Source organism: Mauremys reevesii, linkage group 4 (genome assembly GCF_016161935.1).
Source record: "Mauremys reevesii isolate NIE-2019 linkage group 4, ASM1616193v1, whole genome shotgun sequence".
Classification (NCBI taxonomy): Eukaryota; Metazoa; Chordata; order Testudines; family Geoemydidae; genus Mauremys; species Mauremys reevesii.
This window is the reverse complement of record NC_052626.1, coordinates 56,901,490-56,920,821: the sequence shown is the minus strand read 5'-3', so window position 1 is coordinate 56,920,821 and position 19,332 is coordinate 56,901,490. Positions and strand designations below refer to the sequence as shown.

The 19,332-nt window shown below is 40.4% G+C and overlaps 1 protein-coding gene across 1 annotated transcript in view; it reads right to left on the bottom strand.

The window, feature by feature from the left end:
* Nucleotides 1-19,332, bottom strand: part of RYR3 (ryanodine receptor 3) — a 637,001-nt gene that overhangs the window by 384,062 nt on the left and 233,607 nt on the right. Inside the window, 4 exon segments of the mRNA XM_039536203.1 lie at nucleotides 6,715-6,907; nucleotides 12,470-12,711; nucleotides 14,498-14,631; nucleotides 18,310-18,428. Of these exon segments, the coding sequence (XP_039392137.1) occupies nucleotides 6,715-6,907; nucleotides 12,470-12,711; nucleotides 14,498-14,631; nucleotides 18,310-18,428 (688 nt within the window).

Sequence of the window (19,332 nt, the reverse complement as noted above, 5' to 3'; positions counted from 1 at the left end):
GCTTAAATTGCAGCAAGGGAGGTTTATGTAGGACATTAGGAAAAATTTCCTGACTGTCAGGGTGGTTAAGCACTGGAATAAATTTCCTAGGAAGGTTGTGGAATCTCCATCACTGGAGATTTTTAAGAGCAGGTTAGACAAACACTTGTCAGGGATGGTCTAAATAATACTTAGTCCTGCCATGAGTGCAGGGGACTGGACTAGATGACCTCTCGAGGTCCCTTCCAGTCTGATGATTCTATGATTCTCCCCAAAGCTGAATCTGAAGAAGAAAGGAAATCCACTTTGTAGTGCTTTGTGAGTGTGTTCACTGATGTCCACGTTGCTTCCTTACAGATTGATATGAAGCGCAAGACCTTTCTGCCCAAGAGGTTACTGAACCTCTCAGGGAGTAACATTATCTGGTGAATTCACTCCAAATGCTCTATAGGTTTCAGCAACCTCTGCCTTAATCTACCTTGTAGAGGATTTAGAGGCTTTCTTCCCTTTAACTGTAGAGTGATATAAAATGAAAAGAACTGTGTTCTTGAGATAGATTTAAGTACTTTTCTGACACCTAATTTATGACATTCAATCTCCTTGGGATGCTTAGATTAGGGGAAAAGAACTGTGGAAAATGTATTTATTTTTGGAATAAATGGCAGGTCCAGACAAAGAATTTGTCATTATGAAAAATACATAGATGAGGCTCCATAGAAAATGCTCCAACTTCCAATACCCTCCTATCCAAAGTGACTGTTACTAAGAAAGAAACTTTGAGAGAGAGTAATTAGGCTGAAAAAAATGTAGTTGTTCAAATGGTTGTTTTGTTAAGGTTCCTAGCACCCAATTCAAGCTCCAAGAAGGGAACCCGTATATCACAAGAGGACTGAGTGAGACTGCTCTAAGAATCTTTTGATGTGGTGATAATTACCTGTAATGTAACTGTTGTTCTTTGAGATGGGATGCAGACACGTATTCCATGTAGGTATGTGAGTGCCCAGTGCACCAAAACTGGAGAAGTTTGCCTAAGGTAGCATAAGGGTAGCACCTGCACCCTGTGGCCCTAGCCCCACCCCTGGCTATGTAAAAGTGGTGCTGCTCCAACCACCCTTAGTTCCTTTGCACCCAACATCCAGAGCACAGTCTCTGATGCATAGGGGATGGAGTGGGTTGTGGAATGCACATTGTCATCACATCTCAAAGAACAAGTTACAGTAAAAGTAAGTAACCATTCTTTCCTCTTTGAATAGATGCAGCCGTGTATTTCATGTAGGTGACTCAAACAATACTTGCAGGAGGTGGGCTATTTAACCAAGGACTGCAGGATTGCCTTCCCGAAGTTCACATCTGATCTCGATGCAACAGTGATTTGTAACGTATATAGAGGACCAAGTGGTAGCTCTGCAGATGCCAGTATAGGATCTTCACTTTAGAAATGCCACTGATGTTGCCTGGGCGCTCATGCAATGAGCTTGCAGCCTATGAGGAGGTACAGTCTGATATATGCTGTCATGATATAGGAAGGTATCCACCTGGAGATTGTCTGTGGTGAGACTACTTGCCCCTTCATTTGATCTGCATATGAAACAAACAGACAAGATGAAGAATGGAAAGATTTAGTTCTACCCAGGGAAAAAGCTAAACATTGCCTGATATCTAATGTGTGAAGACACTGCTCATCTTGCGTTGAATGTGACTTAGGGAAAAACTCTGGTAGACATAACTTGGTTCAAGAGAAACAACTTCATATAAAAAATTCAGGGTGCGGCTGCAGGGTTACAGTCTTTGGAAAATTGTGTGTAAGGAGGCTCTGCCATCGAAGCTTGCAACTCGCACACACTCCTTGCAGATGTAATCACAATAAGGAAAGCAGTTTTCTGACATGGAGGGAGAAAGAAGAAGTTGCCAGAGACTTGAACAAGGTCCCATAAGAACTGCTAAGACAGCACTAAGGTCCCACAGCACTAAGGTCCTTTACCAGTGGATGGTTACAAGTGACTCATTTCAAGAACCTCACAAGCATGGAGTTAAAAAAACACTGATTTTTCATGGATGGGTGGATGTAATGCAGAAATCACTGCCAGGTGACTCTCAATGAACCAAGTGCAATATCAGAAGACTGAAGGTGCAACAGATACTCCAAGATGTCCTGAATTCAAGGCATCTCTACTGAGTTGCCAGGAGGCCCGTACAGCCTACTGGTTAGGTGGTTCTCAGCCCCCTACTTGGTTGTGGGCCCTCAGTCTTTAAGGTAAGGGGGGAAGACAAGGGAACCTGGGCCCTCCCTCTTCACCAGGTCCAAGCCCTGGGCTACTTCCTACCAATCTGTTCTGTTAGGAGCATGGCCACTCTAGTCCACTTAATTGGGTGGCCTGCTTCCCACAGGGTCCTCTTGTGGGCCTTGAACAGAACCTCGTCACAATCCCAGGCTGCTTCAGGCAGTCGTCTGCACATTGGGGAGGCCAAACCCCATGAAGTCCCTAGACTTTGCCCCCAGTTTCCTTTGGTACTGGACTCCTCCAGAGTCTTCTGTGGCTGGGGAGACAATGCTTCTTGTCAGGTGGCGGTCTTGGCAGACAGGTTAGTGATCCTTCCCCTCAGTTACAGAGACGGATAGCTCCTGCCCCTTCGCCAGTCAGCCCCAAACTGAGCCAAGCTTTCTTTTTCTCCTCCCTCCAGAACTGGCATTAGCTGGAGGTATAACAGGTTGGGGCTAGCTCAGCCCAGAGGGTCTCTTTAATCCCTGGTGTGCTGGCCAGCTGTTGCTCTGCTTCATCACAGCATCTTTGACTTAACTCCCTGGGCTAGCAACCACATTGAAAACTGGCCAACTGGAAGTGAATAGGCCACTCTGGTGGAGTTTCTACTATTAAGCAAGATTTGCTGGACAGTCTCCGAACATCATTACTCCTCATCGAACCATGAAGCATCCATGCCATGAGACACAAGGAACTGAGCACTGGATGCAAAATCTCACCGGGATGCTGAGTCAGGAGGTTGGGATGAAGAGGAAGAGATCTAGGAGGCTGTCAGGGATTTTGGGGTCTCAACCTGGCAGCATGGAGCAGCCAATCCAAGGCCAGAAGCAGAGCAGAGAATTTCAATTGCTGCGTGGAGTTTGAGAGTGACGAGTGGGTGACTGGCTGGCTGGAAGAACAGCAGTACCACAGAGAGCTCACTGCAGATGGGACTGGCAGCCCAGGGAAGGCTGCTGAAGTCCGGGTGCCTGGCTGGCAAGAAGAGCAGCAGGACCAGTGGAAGGTCAGTGCAGGCAGGCTGAAGCCCAGGGGGACTGAACAGAGAACCTGGTCAGGCCAGCGAGGGTTCCAAGATGGGCCCCGCCGGTCTGGTTGAAGACTGAGCCCAGGGAGACCTGCTGAAACACCACCAGCTGCGGGTACCAAGATGGGCCCCGGCTAGGTGCTTGAAGAAGGCAGTGCCTCTGGCAGCAGCCTTAGAGCTATGGCCCCATACCAGGGCCAAGATAAGAACTTGTACTGTATACTCTGGAAGGGGGGGCAACGTATGTGGCTCGGATGGAGGACTGTGTTGCTGAAGACCCGCCAAGAGAACCATCAGCTGGGGAGGGGAAGTGCAAGTGAGAGGCAGTTGCCACCCCGATATAAGAACTAAAACCAAAATCAGACTCACACCTGTCACACGAACTGCTCCCCACAAAGCCAATCAGGACTTTGGGGAGCCTCCTCTCCCTTGGAGCAGACTGTCTTCAGTGCAAGAAGCTCACATGGCTTCACCTTCCTGGGTCTGACCTTGGAGCATTCAGCATCCACTGACCCTCCGTGAGCTTCCCACAGTGCGTCTGCCCAGGCGGGGTCCTGGGGAAGCCACAGGGTCCTGCACGCAGCCCCACTTCGCAGTCAGACGTGACTCTTAGCCAGCCAGTAAAACAGAGGTTTATTAGATGACAGGAACATGGTCTAAAACAGAGCTTGTAGGTTCAGAGAATGGGACCCCCTCAGCTGGGTCCATTCTGGGGCCCAGCGAGCCAGACAACCCCGTCTGCACTCACTTCCCGTCCCCAGCCAGCTCCCAACTGAAATCCCCTCCAGCCCCTCCTTTCCAGCCTTTCCCAGGCCAGGAGGTCACCTGATCTCTTTGTTCATCTTTAGCCATCCCCTTGCAGTGGGGAAGGGCCCTGGCCATTTGTTGCCAGGAGACAGAGTGTCGGCCATTTATGCACACTGGAGACTTAATAAATGCATAGGGGAAACTGAGGCACCCACACAGAATTCAGAGAAAACATTAAGAATAGTCGCACTTTGTCACAACACCCAATCAACCAACCAAAGAGGGGGCTGCCTGCGAGAGGTGGGTGCTGCCCCATGAAAGAGACTGATTGCAGGCATATTGGTGAGAGAAAAGGGAGCACCAATGAGAGGTGGGTGCCAACCCCGTTACATTATGGTACCAGAAGTGGGATCTTCAGACTATTCTTATCTAAAGGGGGCTAGGTTGGAATTAACTGTTTTACTGTGGCAAGCTTTTAACTGTTTTATTGTGTGAGGCCGGAGGCAGAGGCTGAGACAGAAAGCAGTAAAACAACAAAGCCAGAGGCAGAGGCTGAAAGGAGCCAGAGCCAGAGAAAGCTGTGAAAAACAGGCAAGATTTTAAAGTATTTATTGGGCAGAACCAGAGCCAGACCCTGAGGCCAAAGAGGGCCAGATCCAGAGGCAGAGGTAGCCCAAGAGCCAGAGGCTGAAGAGAGCCAGAGGCAGTCCAGAGTGCTCCTTGACTGTTGGGGGCAAGAACCACTGCTACAAGCCTGTCTGAAGGGGGAAGCATGTGACAGGGTGGACTTGGTCCAGAGGCCCACTGATGGAGGCCTCATAGCCCTGCATCACCCTTCCCCAGAGTAAAGGAGAGAGAAGTCCTCCAGACAGCTTAAAGTGGCTGCAGAGGAGCAGCCAATCAGAGGGGCTGATGGAGTGTGCTCCTCCTGACTGTTCCCACAGAATGGGTCAATTCCATTGAATCAGCATTTTCCAGTGGAAAACTGTTCCTTCTGAACATTTTCAGCCAGCTCTTGTCCATCTCCACTCTAAGCTGGGTATAGAGTAATGTTGGTTCCAGAGGGAGAGTAAAACCCACTCCCACTCCTCGTTTCTTTCCAGGCACTCTGATTATTCTGTTTGGAGAGGCCTGGCAGTTCTCCCATTGACTAAATTTTCATAACATTTGTGAAATCAGCTCCTTGAGAAAAGCCCACAAACAGCTGGTCCTCAGACTTCCTTTATCTCAGGAAAACCTAGCCACTTTTCCTAATTTCTAAATGGATGAATCATCTGTAGCCTGAGCTTTTCTTCCCTAATGTAAGCCCCACTGCTCTTCCTTTCTATTCTGGGTGGGATGTAGGTCACACAACTGTGGGACTCAATTCATTCCAGGCCTACAGAGAGATTCCCACTCTGCAAAGGTGGCCATGCCCTCTGCACCTTGTTCTTTTCCTTCGCTGCTGGTTCCTTTCCTGATTATTCCCTCTAGGCTTGATACTTCTTGCATGTGTTGCAGAACTGCAGGCCAAGCCATTAATCCCTTCTTATTTTAGCTCAGCATAGAGCTTTTACACACCATCACATCCTCTCAATGATTTCCTTACTTGCAGAATGATCCTGATCTCTGAAAGTCAGATTTCATTCTTTCCTACTTGCAAATCAAAACAGTAATAAAGCATAAATTAGGCCCCCAGAGCTTCCTGTGCCTAACGGGTCAGCACAGGTGTAACTGATTGGAAATTTTAGATAATAATTCTGATGATCATTGAAAAGCCAGAATAGAATCCACCTTACTGTCTACTATTCGGTCTTTGTAATGTTAACAATGCTAATCTTAGTAACCTATTTTAGTCACTGAAGTAAACAGACTTAACACTTTAATCAGCTCTCTTAAGAAAGAGAGTACTACTTTTACCCAGTGACTTTTGAGAGTATAATCACACTTGAAAAATATTTTTGGAACTGAGTTTAGGTGTGGTGAAAGATACCAGACAGTTCTGAAGTCAAATGTCTTCATTTTTCTATAAAACACGTGGAGAATGGGCAGTAGAGTATATAAGGTTTCCCATACTGCCTCACTATTGTTCTTCAAGTTCTCTAGTGTGAGAAGGGAGTTTAGTCTTCATGATAATTTATTTTTTACCTCTTTTTGAGATTGCCAACAAAGGTTTCAGTTAATGCCAGTTGTGGTGCTGTGTTTCTGAAGTGGATACTTGTCCACTGATAACTGGACTGAGACCAAACTAACTTCCACTAAGTCACCAAAAAGCCATCAAATGATAATGATTTCAGTCATTGTCAGCCCTGAGACAGATTCAAATCAATCTGGGTAAAGAATGGTGTCCCTAGCCTCTGTTCGGCAGAGGATGGAGATGGATGGCAGGAGAGAGATCACTTGATCATTGCCTGTTAGGTTCACTCCCTCTGGGGCACCTGGCATTGGCCACTGTCGGTAGACAGATACTGGGCTAGATGGACCTTTGGTCTGACCCGGTACGGCCATTCTTATGTTCTTATGTTAATCACCAAGAGATCAAAAGTTCCATGTGCCAATTCCAAACCAAGTAGTCTCTAAACAAATGGATGTATTTTTTCCCTGACTAAAAGTAGTAGAGTATCGAAGCAATAAAATAAAAGAAATCATGTATGTTAAACAATACTCAGCATGACAGCATGGCAAAAAGACCAAAATATTAACAGGAAGAGATCAAGCACTTACTTGACACCTGCAGAGAAGCTCACCACAGGAAAGAAAAGTCCATCGACATTGAAGTTCTCAAACATTCCCTGTACAGGTTGTCCATTAATGCGGAATGAAATACTGGGCACCCCTAAATCCAAGCAGCAGCTAACTACGTCATCAGATGCCAACAAATGCTGATTGACAGATGCTACAGCTCGGGGTACTCGACCTGATGAGAAAGGAGTTAGGGGAGAAAGGCTTTGAACAATTTCCTGTATTTAAGGTGTTAGCAACAGAATTGCAACTATACCGACACAAACATTTTGACAGCCACACAAGCTATTTCAAGTAATTTATTTTCTTTCAAACATGAAGACATAACCTTGTCTTAATCTGCTTTGTGACTGTTTTTGCTTTAAGAGACAGACAATGAGCTACATTCTCCAGACTGATAAGTGGCAGAACAGTGCATGAACTGAGCAAATCACTTGAGACCTTTGAAGCTGTTAGCAAAAAGAATATGATCAGCTCAGGCAATGTGTGCTCATACCATGACCTAACACAAGAGCCTTTGCCTGTATAAAGCTAACAGCGATTGGCAGATAATTTTAATATCTATAGTACTTATGTCTTATTTCAGTTATTCATGAAATATCAGAGTTCCCAATGCATTATAATTAACTTCATTCATGGAAGGGATTAGATATTCATAGGGATAATGAGAGCATCCACAGTTAGAGGATGAAATAAAATTAGAGGGGATATAAACTCTGATACTTCTGAGTAACCACAAAAAATGGTTACTTATCTTCACAATAACTGTTGTTCTTAAAGATGTGTTGCACACACATATACACCATTTCAGGTGTGTGCACATCCACTGTACTTGAGTCGGAGATGTTTAGCTGGCAGTAACTCTTGGGGCAGTGCATGTGCCTTGTGTATCTATGCCCTCAGTTAGAGGCACGAAAAGAGCAAAGTCACCTGACCCCCTCTCATTTCCTTTAAACTAGTATCTCAGTGATGTCAGACACCAAAGGTGGGTTCATGGAAAAATATATGTGCACAACACACCTTGAAAAATAAAAAAATTACTGTACAGGTAAGATACCATTTTTTTCCTCCTTCAATGGTTTGTGCACATACATATTCTACTTCAGGTGATCCCGAGCAGTAATTCTTTAGGTTGTGGGAATTTGAAGTTGTCATAAATAAACAGATCAGGGTTAAGGTCTCTTTTACCTGTAAAGGGTTAACATGCAGTACCTGATGACCACCTGACCAGAGGACCAATCAGAGACAAGATTTTTTCAAATCTCTGTGGAGGGAAGCCTTTGTCTGTGTTCTTTGTTAGAGCTCTTTTTGGATTTAAAAGAGACCAGTCATGTCTCCAAGTTCTCCTGGAGTAGTTTCTACTATGTAATAGTGAGTATTAATTAGAAAGGCGAATTAGTCTTTTGAGTTGCTTTCTATATTTGCAATTGTGTGTTTGCTAAAGGAAATTCTTTATTCCTGTTTGCTGATATTGCTTTTACTGAGAAAGGAAGGAGAGAGGATTCTCTCCAGAACTTAGCAAGGTTACACCCTATGAGTGTCCAGCTTGGACTCATAGAGATTCTGTATTTTCTTTTTATTCTTTAATAAATTCTTTTCTTTTATATTAAGGACTTGTTTGGTCTTTCCTTGGGTGGATTCTCAGGGAAAGAGAAGGGGGAGGTATCCCTCTGTAGTTAGATCCCGGTCTCTCTCCTAGGAAAAGGGAGGGGGGAGGAAGCAGGGGAAATGGTTTATTTCTCCTGGGTGTAAGAACTCCATGGATTTGGGGCTCTTGGAATCCCCTAGGATTTTGGGGAAGGACTGTGTCTCAATCCACATTTCCTGATTGAGTGGTGGCAGCTTACTAGATCTAAACTAGAATTTTAGTTTAGAGGGAAACCAAGTCAGGTCCCCACATTGGAGCCCAACAGTTCCAAGTGGGGGTGAGACCTTTGACATGGTGGCATGCGGGTCCTCACCTTGAAACCCCCCAGTTTCAAGTGAGGGTAGACTCTGACAGAAGTCTTCTTAAATAAAGACAGAAGGACAGATATTACAAAGTCGGCAACAGCTCTGGAAGCTGCGGTCATAGCATAATGTTTAGTAGCATAATGAATACCATGTGGCAGCTCTACAAGTTTCCATGATTGGGATGTTAATTAAAAATGCCACAAGGTGGCCAGATCATAACAAGTCATGGTGCAAAGAGATATCCATTTCTGGATCCTCTGTGCAGAAACTGCCTGACCTCTCATTCTGTTCTGTTTATGATATAAACAGTTTTGGAGATGATCACAGTCCTATCAACATAGAAAGAGTCACATATCTAGTGTGTGAAGTGTCTTCAACCTTATGGTTTTGAGGCTTTGGAAAGAATTTCTGTAGATTAATCAACTGATTCAAATGTAATCCCAATACCACTTTTGTTAGGAAGTTAGGGTGAGGTCTTAAAGGAAATTTATGTTTATAAAAGACCATATATGGAGGTCCCACTATCGAAGCCTTCAGCTCTCCCACTCTTCTAGCATATATTAGCACTAAAAAGAACATCGTCTTTGCAGACAGCTGAAAAAGAGAGCAGGAGGCCAGTATCTTAAACTGTGGTCCTATGAGCCTTATCAATATCAATATCAAGTTAAGATCCCGTGATGTGTTAACAAATAGGAGGATAAACCCCCAGGTAAACCTGTTAAAAATCTTCCAGCCATGGGATGCAAAAAGAGCAAACATCCTTTATGAGAAGGTGCAATGTAAAGATGGCTGCCAAATGAACCTTTATGGAGCTCACACAGAGGCCTGACTCCTTCAAATGCAATGTGTATTCCAAGATACTGTGAACCTGTGTTTTTGATGATGGAGCCAAGTGGCACAGACAGGAAATCTCTTCCATTTTGCAAGATAAGTTACCCTAGTGGAAAATTATCGGCTACTGATGAGAATATTTTGAACCTGTTGAGAGCAGCCCCTCTCCAATGGGTTTAGCCATTCAACATCCATGCTGTAAGGTGGAGACAGAGAGGGATAAGGTGGAGAACTTGGCAGCAATTCAGTGATAGTAGATTGTGTACAAGGGGTAATGTCACTGTAGGCTGGATCAAGAGCATCTGGAGGTCTGAGAACCAGAGCTGTCTTGGCCATACTGGGGCTATAAGAATCATCCTTGCTTATTCTCATTTCATCATTTTTTAAAATCCTCATTTTATTTTAAGATTTAACACAACAAAAAGGCAAACTGGCACATTTGAAGGACTAAAAATATTACATTTTTTCAGCGATACTAACTTGTGTCTCCTAAGTTACCAAGAAGCTTGGTTTAATATACATTTGGCATTAAGGCGGTTAACTAAGATCTTTAGTTAAATGCATTCAAAGCACTAACCACTCCGAAAAGCATCTCTCCCAGTTTATTCCAAGAGTCTTGTGTAAAATCTAAACCACTTTTGCAAGAGGCATATCTACTGCAGTTGTTGCCCTCTACAAATGGAAACACGTCTCATAATTTACATTAAGTATAACTCAGGACAGTTAAGTAGGGATAAAAGTCATTTAACAGTACTTACTAAATATGTTATTTGGTACTTTTTGCCATTTTTTCCATGGAATAATTGATTCAACATGTTTTTCTTGCAGTATTCTAAAGATGGGCAACCCCACCCCAAAATTCCTCACCATTATTTCCACCATCTGAGATAAGTGCATATGACAGAAGCATTAAAAGTAAAGTGGATATGGAAGCATGCGTGTATGTATTTTATATCATATAACACACAAAAACATACATTAATAAAACATTATTAAGCTTGCAAAGCCAAGCACACAAAAGGTCAGAAATGTCAGAATTAAGGTTGTACAGGCAACCCTATTTCAGCCCCCTTGTGAGTTTGCATTATGATACAATCTTTAATTATATGATCACATATTATTTTTCCCCACTTAGCATTCCAAGAGACCTTAGCATTATATAACACTTTTATCTGGAAAAAAGGGTAAACAGGGAGGTGGCAAAATTTACAGATGATACAAAACAACTCAAGATAGTTAGATCCAAAGCAGACTGCGAAGAACTACAAAGGGATCTCAGAAAACTGGATGACTGGGCAAAAAAATGGCACATGAATTTCAGTGTTGATAAATGCAAAGTAATGCATATTGGAAAACATAATCCCAACTACACATATAAAATGACAGAGTCTAAATTAGTTGGTACCACTAAAGAGAGAGATCTTGGCATCATTGTGGACAGTTCTCTGAAAACATCCACTCAATCTGCAGCGGCAGTCAAAAAAAGCCAACAGAATGTTGGGAATCATTAAGAAAAGGACAGACAATGAGACCGAAAATATCATATTGCGTCTATATAAATCCATGATACGGCCACATCTTGAATACTGTGTGCAGATGTGGTTGCCCCATATCAAAAAAAGATCTCTTGGAATTGGAAAAGGTTCTGAAAAGGGCAATACAAATTATTAGGGGTATGGAACAGCTTCCATAGGAGAGATTAATAAGATTGGGACTTTTCAGCTTGGAAAAGAGATGACTAAGGGGGATATGATAGAGATCTATAAAATCATGACTGGTGTGGAGAAAGTAAATAAGGCAGTGTTATTTACTCCGTCTCATAACACAAAAACTAGGGGTCACCAAATGAAATTAATAAACAGCAGATTTAAAACAAACAAAAGGAAGTATTTCTTCACAAAACGCACAGTCAACCTGTGGAGCTCCTTGCCAGAAGTTGTTGTGAAGGCCAAGACAATAACAGGGTTCAAAAAAGAACTAGATACATTCATGGAGGATAGGTCCATCAACAGATATTAGCCAGGATGGGCAGGGATAGTGACCCTAGCCTCTGTCTGCCAGATGCTGGGAATGGGTGACAGGATGGATCACTTGATGATGATAGAAAAACCCATGTGGAAATTAATAATCCTAACTTCTGAGCAGTGTTTGAATAGTGTGCAATAAATAAGGCATGACCCACACACTGAACAAGGAGAACACAAAAGATTTTATAGATGCTCATTAAGTGAGCAGGGTCCATCTTGTATACTGGATGAGGCAGGAGTCCTGTGAAAATGAAATGTGTGATCATGCCATTAAAGACTTTATCACAATGTGCACATACAAGTGGGCCAATTAAGCTTGTACAGGAAACCTTAACTATGGCATTTTCTAACTGTTGAGTGCTTGACTTTGCAAACTGAATATAGTTCTTTTAACATTGCTTTTTTATAACCTAGAAAATTGTGCTGAAAAACCCTAACTGAATAAAACAGAAATTCCACCTTGTGGCATCATAATGAAATACTGTATTACACAGTAAGGTAACATTCACTGATCTTGAATGTTATTAATTTGTGTTGTTTGTTATCCCACACATGATATAATTCAATAATCTGCTACTCTCAGGCACACTAAGGGCCCTATATTGCTGTAGATTTGCATGTCAATGGGAGTTCCATGCATGGATCCAGTGCACTACATGTCCCCATGCAGATAGAAAACTGACTAGGTTAGATAATGACAAGTTGATAAAAACAATGGCCTAGGAATTTGATTCCATTTATAGAGGTAGAATTCCAGAATGATCCAACCTGTGCATTGGAGAGTGGAATCTGGCTCATTGCGAAATAGCATGCAATGGAGTAATGATGACCTGGGAGTAATATTTAGGGATATATTAGTCCTGAATACTAATTTTTTGAAGGTTATTGGTAAGAATAATTGAAAAATATGCCTGAAGAGTACTTACCAGACCACAAATGTAGGCCATCAAAACCATAGGAGTAGAGGTCATCACCAACACCATTGCCACCCCATCCTTCTCCACCTCCAGGATAAGGAGCATAACCTGATGTAGAGGCCCAGCCAACCCGTAGATGAGTGGGTTCTGCCGTCAGAAATGCGTCTACCTGATCGATTATTAGTTCAAAGTACCACTTCTTATACTGTGCAGAGCCCTCAGCAACCCCCAAAAATATGTTTGGCCTCATGCTAGAATAGAAGAGATACATGAGATTGTACATTTTATACTATGTATTCCTGGCTTGTTGCAATACTGGAATATGACACTACACTACACTGTGCAATTATGACACCTGAGTTCAGATGTGGAGACCCATCATAGAATCAGTCTCGACAGACGTTTACATCTGCTTTATGACTTTCTATGTCTGCATAATAAATAACAAATACTACTACTAATAAATAAAAGATAGAGAAAAGTTGTGCCAAATTCTTAGCTGAACTGAATAACAAATAAATCCAGGGTGCTATGCATGGAGGAAAAACATATCCTATAAAAAGAAAAAAAATATTGTTTCTATTTTCCTGACACCAAAAGATGGGGGTTGAGACATGAAGAAATAAAATCCTTGATAAAACAGAAATTATTTTGCAATATGCTTACATACTGTATATTCTTAGGCTGATCCAGGAGTGCCCTGCTTTGGAACAGCCTAAAAGATGTTAGTTTCACTCTCTCTCATGAAAGAGTGATGTTCTCACTCATCATGCACATCGGTGTCCACTCCATAGATAACTGGAATGGGACTCCTCTGAATAATATTACTGAGGAGATGTCAGCTAGAAGTGCCAAAACAATGGAGAGACCTGGATATGAAACCCTCAAGTGCTGCTCCAAAAATCTCAGAAATTTAGGCCAGTTATCATAAGTATGCTCAGTTAATGTCTATCAACTTTTTAATACTAATTTCTTAATTTGAAAATAGTGTACCATTAGCTAGTGTGCATGGAGAATGAAAAGGAACATTGATTACTTTTATGTAATACACAATGTTTGTACTATATTATACTATAATTGTATTGGACTTATTTTTTGCCTTGATCCTTTCTCTCTAAGGGACCTGTTATTTATTTGCAAACTTCACCAATGTGCATACTTGTGACAGGGTGCTGAGCAGGAACTGCTGAGCCAGCCCTCGTCACTCCAGCTCCAATTAAGGGAGGCGAATTGGAGCTGGTTAGACCACCTGGCCCTAATTGGGGAAGCAGAGACAGCTGTGGCCTAATTAGGCTGGGGTTGTATAAAAGCCTCAGGGGAAGGAAGCCACTGGGGAGCAGGAAGAAAGGAAAAAGGAAGGGAGAGGAAGCAGGGTGGTAGCTCTCCCCTCACCCCACACGGTAAAGGGCTACTTGTATGGTGAAAAGGTAGTGGGAGCATGACCTGTAAATAAACTGCACCAGTGGTTACTGAACCCAGGGTCTCTGAGTGACTTTACAACCCAACAAGGGCAGGAGCCAAGAGGGCCCTGCAGCAACCTTGTTACAATACAGCATTGTATTTTGTGTACTTATGGTATTATATAAATAATCCATTTTTCATTCCTTTCAAGTGGGAATTCAACAAGCAATTTCTTTTCCAAGACAGTTTCCAGAACATTTCCTATATTGTTAGTAATGTGAAACTCTTAAAAAACAGTTAACATCTAAAAGTTTCCTAAAGAGTATGTCTTTCAGTGATTGCTAATAAAGACTGAAACAATTTTCCATCACCAGAACAAAACAGAGTATTTTCTTAATTAAAAGTCATACTAAATACTAAAAGCAGCAAAGAGTGCTGTGGCACCTTATAGACTAACAGACGTATTGGAGCATGAGCTTTCTGGGTGAATGCCCACTACGTCTGTTAGTCTATAAGGTGCCACAGGACTCTTTGCTGCTTTTACAGATCCAGACTAACACGGCTACCCCTCTGATACTAAATACTAATGCTTTGTTTATTTGCAAATATAGCAACAAAATAAACATTGCACTATACCTTGTAACATCATTAATCAAACGGGTTTGCAAGAGCAAATCTCTTCGGGGGAGTAGATTGTCGCATATATAGTTCTGATTGGCACGCACTGCAACTCCATTACAGAGACACAGAGAGCAAAGCACATCAAGAACCTAAAACAGATCAGGGTACAGTCAAGTAAATGTAACTGTTTACAATACAATCCTGATCTCAATTTAATTTCCTTTCAAAATATGCAGGAGACAGGAGAAATATAACATGAAAACTTTGGTGATTTTTCTAACATTTTTGGTTAAACAGGAACTGGACATAGCTTGTAATAGTGACAGTTGACATTAAATAAGTTAAAACAAGCACCCATACAATTTTATACCTATATAAAACACTTTAGGTCTGCAAAGATGGAATATGACATAAATCTCACAAGAATAGGTCTTTCTGATTCTACCTGGCCACTGATGTTTACATTCACTTTAAGTTCCCTTTATGCTGCCAGAGAAATGTAAAGGGCCCTTAATGTATGGGTACATCTATGCTGCAAAAAAGGCATATTCTTAACTTGGATTAAAATAGTAGTGAAGACACACCAACTCTCCTTTTAACTCTGCTACATGGCAGCCTAGGGTTGACTTGAGCTGTTAACCCAAGTTAAAAGCTGAGTTGTTGTGTCTTCACTGCTATTTTAATTCAGGTTATGTAATGAGGGTTAGCTAACAATTTACGAACACACATTTTTTGCAGGGTACACATACTCTAAATGAGAATGAGGTACTAAATATTTACAGGATGTGTATATTGCTTACATCCTGTTCATGCAATTGATGACCAAAGTTCCAGGGTGGATTTAAAAAACAATTTTTTCTTTTAAATCAATCATTTTTACAAAATTTACATCAGATTTTTTAATTAATACATTTTTATTTTAAAAAATAAACCTGTTTAAAAGTAAATTTAAAATTATGATAACCTATGTTAAGTTCTACATTTATTATAATCTATTAAAATCATTCAAAATAAAAGCAAAAATATGGTGCATCAAAAAGACCTACTCAAATTTTAATGAGTTAGGGGTGCTTCTCTTTTAATTGCATACAGAAGGGGGGGGAAGCTTCTGAGGTCAACTTAAGCTTTGTAAATAAGTCATGCATTATATTAAATAAGTATCTCTATTTATCCTCAGTCTTTACAATGGATAAATTTGTATATTTTACATTTTTCCAAATGTAAGTACTTTGTGTTTCTGTTGTGTAGTAAAGCTTTTGGCTTAATTACTTTGGTTTCAGTTTAGCTTGCAGGTACAGAGAAAACATTTTCTTAATTTGGGAAAGTTGAGAAATGGATTGGGAGTTGAAAAAACAGGAAAGCTTGTTTTCTTCTTCTAATCAGTGAAGAGGAAAACCAGGTGGGACAGGATGAAATCTACAATCTGAAAATCTCAAAGGACACAGGGCCAGATCTTCATAAGTGTTTAGGCACCTAAAGATACAGAGAGATGCTAGAGGGATTTTCAAAAGTTCATATACAAATTAGGAACCTAACACCCATTGATTTAAATCAATCCATGCTGCATAATTCTCTGACTGCTTGTCAGAACTCACCCCTGAATATCAATATTACTCCAGACAAACAAAGAATGTTTTAAATATATATGGAGATATACCTATCTCATAGAACTGGAAGGGACCCTGAAGGATCATTGAGTCCTACCCCCTGCTTTCACTAGCAGGACCAAGTACTGATTTTGCCCCAGATCCCTAAGTAGCCCCCTCAAGGACTGAACTTACAACCCTGGGTTTATCAGGCCAATGCTCAAACCACTGACTTATCCCCCATGTTTAGATCCAATTAGGTTAATGAGATTTCTTGTTTGATATTTCTTACTACAAGACAGAGTTTCAAATCTAGCAGGCAATTGAAACATTGTTCCCAGAACAACAAAAATTAATTAATTAATTAATTAATTAATAAAAATGTTTAATCGGCCTATGATGCAGAATCGTAGTCATTATAGATGGAAAGGCCATCTAGCCCCTTTTCCTGCCAATGCAGAATTGTTCCCTTTTGTATTTTTAATACTCATTATGATGTCTACATTTAAATGTTCTAACTGAAGGGATTTCTTAAGAGACCATTTCACATTACAGATCTTGCTGACAGGCAGTATTTCCTGATAATCAGCAAAATTTTTCCTTTTCTTAATTTTAAGTGCATACTTCTAGTTATGTCACCTTGTATTTCCTAAATGGAGTTTATAACCTCCTGATATTTTTAGACTATATACTATAATGTAGAAAGCTATACCATATTTAATTCTTATAATCTTTCTCTGTAAAAAGTTCCAGCCCACTAAACATTGTGGTTCCTCTTCTCTAATCATCCTCCAACTTGACAATATCATCCAGATATTAAAGTTCCCAGAACTACATGTAATATTCCAACTGCAGTCACACCAGAGAATTATTCTCTGTTGTGTAATGTGATGCCATTCTTGATACAGCTACAAATTGTGTTGGCCTTTTTTGCTGCCACAGTACATTTCATACCCTTATCTACTTTGCTTCCCACTATTTCTTCAATAATTTCTGGAGTATTATTGCTTTCCAGCTTTCTCTCGCCTACTTCATATAGGTGTTTTAAAATTTTCCCTTCAAATATAGATTTTCCAACTTGAATTTTGTTGTGTTCTGCTCCTATTACTAATATCTCTAGGTCATTTTGGATTATTTCTCTGTGTTCACTGGTGCTCAAAACTCTTCCCAATTTAGCATTATCTGTTAATTTCATTAACATGCTGTACACACTCTGTTGTAGATAATTAAGATATTAAATAAAACCTGATCTACCAAAGATCTCTGCGGTACTTCACTAGACACTTTGTTTACAATCCATGGGACAGTATTAATCTGCAAGACCGATTCAATACATTTTAAGAGTTAGATTTTAGGTGACAGTAAGAACCTTTTAAATGATGTGTATATTTTTTAAAAGGAGCTTTTATTAAATATTCATTTACTTTTTCAGGATAAATTAGTTATGTAGTTGGAAGAAATTTTTCTTAAAATATATTATCTTAATATTCTGATTTCTGCTTTTGTATATTTGAATGTATAAATCATAATATATCATTCCTCATTCTGGGTGGACTTTGCCCGTGTAAATCCAGAATAATTTATTGAATTCTATGGATTTACACTAGTGTAAATGAGATCAGATTATGGCCTTCTGTATCATGTGATCCCTGGTCATGGTAAAAAATTAATTACAAAAGTCTCAGAGCCCAATCCTTGCTCACATGAATAGTCACATGAAAAAGACAATGGAACTTTTTATCTGAATAAGGGCTTGTAGGATTGAGCTCTGCCTTGTTAGATGTATGAAAACAGTAGAGCAAGTCCTTCAGCCGTGAACTTGGACCCCAAGGCTGCAAGTTACTCCACGCAGGTGGACTCATGAACCCATATGGAGTAATTTACAGTCTCAAGATCCTAGATTACATTTACATGTAGCTTTTTACTTATCCTGACACATTATTTGGTTGCCTATCAATATTTATAACAGACACAAATGTGCTGCTCATGCATAGAAAGGATGTTTTGAAGACCCAGTCTCCTACACACACTGATTTATTTTACACAGAAAAGCAATTATAGATCTCACATATTTCATTTTGTTCTTTGCAAAGCAATTTAATATGTATTCTTCACTATGGGTTTTTAAAATATATTTAAGGACACTATGTATCACATAGGTAGCATTATAGAGACTCATTCACTTTTTTCTATAACTTATTCTTGATATTACAAATATGTCTTATATTTCTCAAATCATACCTTATGATTGCGTCCGTGCTTATCCAGCAATGAAATAATAGACTTGATATGTTCCTCTGCTATCAAATTTAAAGCCTCTGGACTTTCAATCAAGATGCAATGTAATACTTCCAAAATACCTATAGGAATGCCACAAAAATCATTTAGATATTAAACAATCTGCAGAACTGAATACAATTTAAGAACATGGGAAAGAAAAAAGAACATCCTAAGGGAAAAATAATCATATCTTCTCTTACTCAGTCTATTCAATATTTCCAGACTAAAAAGAATGAACTCAGCTGGTCCTTAAAGCCTGCTGAAGATATGATATGAATTAAAATGCATCTTGAAACTATAATTTATGATTTTCTTGACATAAATCTTGGTAAAAACACAGAGAAAAAGCAAAATTCGCTTCAGCTAGTCACTGAAGTAAATAGTCTTCCTAACAAACTGTATTTTATTGTAAACTTTTTTAAAACTGATTTTTATGTATACAGTTTTCTTGGTGTTATTTGCTGGGACTGAGCAACAAACAGCACCTCAGCTAATTGCAATTATTTTGGTAGCTGTGGAGTAGTACCACTGTGCAGTACTATGAATCATATGATATCATTAATTAATTTCAGGGTTCTTTGACTGTGATGCTACTAGGAAAATTAAGAAAAAGAAAATTCAAACGAAAAAGTGGAGGAGGGCTGGAACATAAGCCCGGCCATACCGGGTCAGACCAAAGATCCATTTAGCCATTGATGGACCTCTCCTCCATAAACTTATCCAGTTCTTTTTTGAACCCTGTTATAGTCTTGGCCTTCACAACATCCTCTGGCAAGGAGAATGAAAATGATAGGCTAAAAAGGAACAGACTGTTAATCTGAGAGATTTACTTAAAAAAAGAACAGTTTGTTAATTTGAGAGATAGGCTTTAATTTTATTTTCATGCAAGAAAGGCTGTTTTCTGATGCTTACTATTTTTTCAAGCAAAACTTTTCCTTTTTACGGAATGTAATAGAATTATCAATAGCAACACCTTATTTTTAT